The sequence below is a fragment of the Myotis davidii genome, unplaced genomic scaffold (genome assembly GCF_000327345.1).
Source record: "Myotis davidii unplaced genomic scaffold, ASM32734v1 scaffold226, whole genome shotgun sequence".
Taxonomy (NCBI): Eukaryota; Metazoa; Chordata; class Mammalia; order Chiroptera; family Vespertilionidae; genus Myotis; species Myotis davidii.
In genome coordinates, this window is record NW_006297224.1 from 4061568 (window position 1) to 4063450 (window position 1883).

Sequence of the window (1883 nt, forward strand, 5' to 3'; positions counted from 1 at the left end):
TGGGCAGCACAGGGTCTTGGGTGCAGATGAAGGGAAGGCAGTGGGTGAGCAGGGAGAAGAGCCCACGCCGAGTGGGCAGATCATCAAGGGCAAGTTGGGGTCATGTCTCCATTTCCCCAGAGCTGGCTGCCCAGGCTATGTTTGCCCTCCAACCACCACAGGAAGGGCTTATACATGAGGATGAATGGGATACCCTCATGAGCAGAATCTTGAAGAATACAGAGATACACCATTTTTATTTGATTTTTAACTATAAAATTTTTATTACCTCTATTTCATTTCATCTCATTTCAACAAAATTTGAACAAGGCCTAGAAACCTGTGTTCTCTCCATTCCTCTGCCTGTTAGATTTTGTTTAAATTTTCCCTATTGCCTTTGATTTCCCCTCTCCTGGAGACAGTAACTGCCAATTTTATCTCTTTTTATAATTTTCTAATAACAGTAAAAGGCAGAAAAGTGAGGTATAAAAAGAAAAGAATACATCCTAATATATATTATTGATTTCAGAGAGAGGAAGGGAGACTAGGCACTAACTAGGTGCATACTTGGTTCTGTCAGATCATGTCTATGTGATGTGACTGGGAAGCCCTGCAGTTCTCTAACAGTAAAAGGCAGAAAAGTGAGGTATAAAAAGAAAAGAATACATCCTAATATAGATTATTGATTTCAGAGAGAGGAAGGGAGAGGGAGAGAGATAGAAACATCAATGATGAGAGAGAATCATGGAGGGGCTGCCTCCTGCACGCCCCCTATTGGGGAACTCCAGCCTGCAACCAGGGCACGCGCCCTGACTGGGAGTTGAACCTGACCTCCTGGTTTGCAGATTGCCACTCAACCACTGAGCCACAGTGGACGGGCTAACCTAATATGTTTTTGTTTGATTTTTTTTTCCAAAGTGTTATTTCTTTTTTGAGCTCTAAGAGTGTTGTAAAGTCTCTTGGTGACATTAAAATTGGCCTAAAATTATCCACTTTACAACCCCAATGATATAATTACAGAAATAACTCCAGCATGTGGTTGCTTTGTAGATAATCGCCACTGCCTTGTGCCATTCCGATGCCCATATTCTCCATCCTAAATTTACGAAAGCTCTGTTCCCAGTGATCCTTGGCCATGAGGGAGCAGGAATTGTGGAAAGTGTTGGGCCAGGAGTGACCAACTGCAAACCAGGTATTTTATTTTCTCATTCCAATAAGTGGGAATGTCAGGATATTTCAGGGATAATCCTGATAGATTCCTGGCTTTGCATGCTATATTGATCTCTGTTTACATAAGGGACCATCTTTTCCAAAGCAAAAGTGAGACACACAATCTATCACAGTCTAACAATGAGACAGAACACTTGAATCGGAATTGTCTGGCAAAATCTGGGGGAGATGGTCACTTTATTTACATACTAGAGGCCCAATGCACGAAAATCATGCAAGAGTAGGCCTTCCATCCCCTAGCTGTCAGCACCGGCTTCCCTCTGGCACCCAGGACCTGAGCTTCCTTCCAGCTGCCAGCAGGTACTCGGGCTTCCCTTGCAGCCCCGGCTTCGTCTATAAGGTACTCTGGAAGGACCTCTGGTCTAATTAGCATATTATGCTTTTATTATTATAGATTATTATAGACTAGAGGCCCAGTGCACAAAATTTGTGCACGGGGGTTGGGGGTCCCCTCAGCCCAGCCTGCAACCTCTCCAATCTGGGACCCCTCAGGGAATGTCCAACTGCCTCTCGCAATCCAGGACCTCTGGCTCTTAACCACTCGCCTGCCTGCTTGCCTAATTTCCCCTAATCACCTCTGCCTGCCTGCCTGATTGCCCCTAATCACCTCTGCCTGCCTGCCTAATCTCCCCTCATCATCTCTGCCTGCCTGCCTGATTTTTTTGTTTTGAATA

General features: G+C 44.9%; 1 protein-coding gene across 1 annotated transcript in view; it reads left to right on the top strand.

The window, feature by feature from the left end:
* Positions 1-1883, top strand: part of LOC102752501 (alcohol dehydrogenase 4) — a 30867-nt gene that overhangs the window by 2494 nt on the left and 26490 nt on the right. Inside the window, exon 3 of the mRNA XM_015569970.1 lies at positions 1030-1171. Within this exon, the coding sequence (XP_015425456.1) occupies positions 1030-1171 (142 nt within the window). The remainder of the gene's footprint in view (positions 1-1029; positions 1172-1883) is intronic.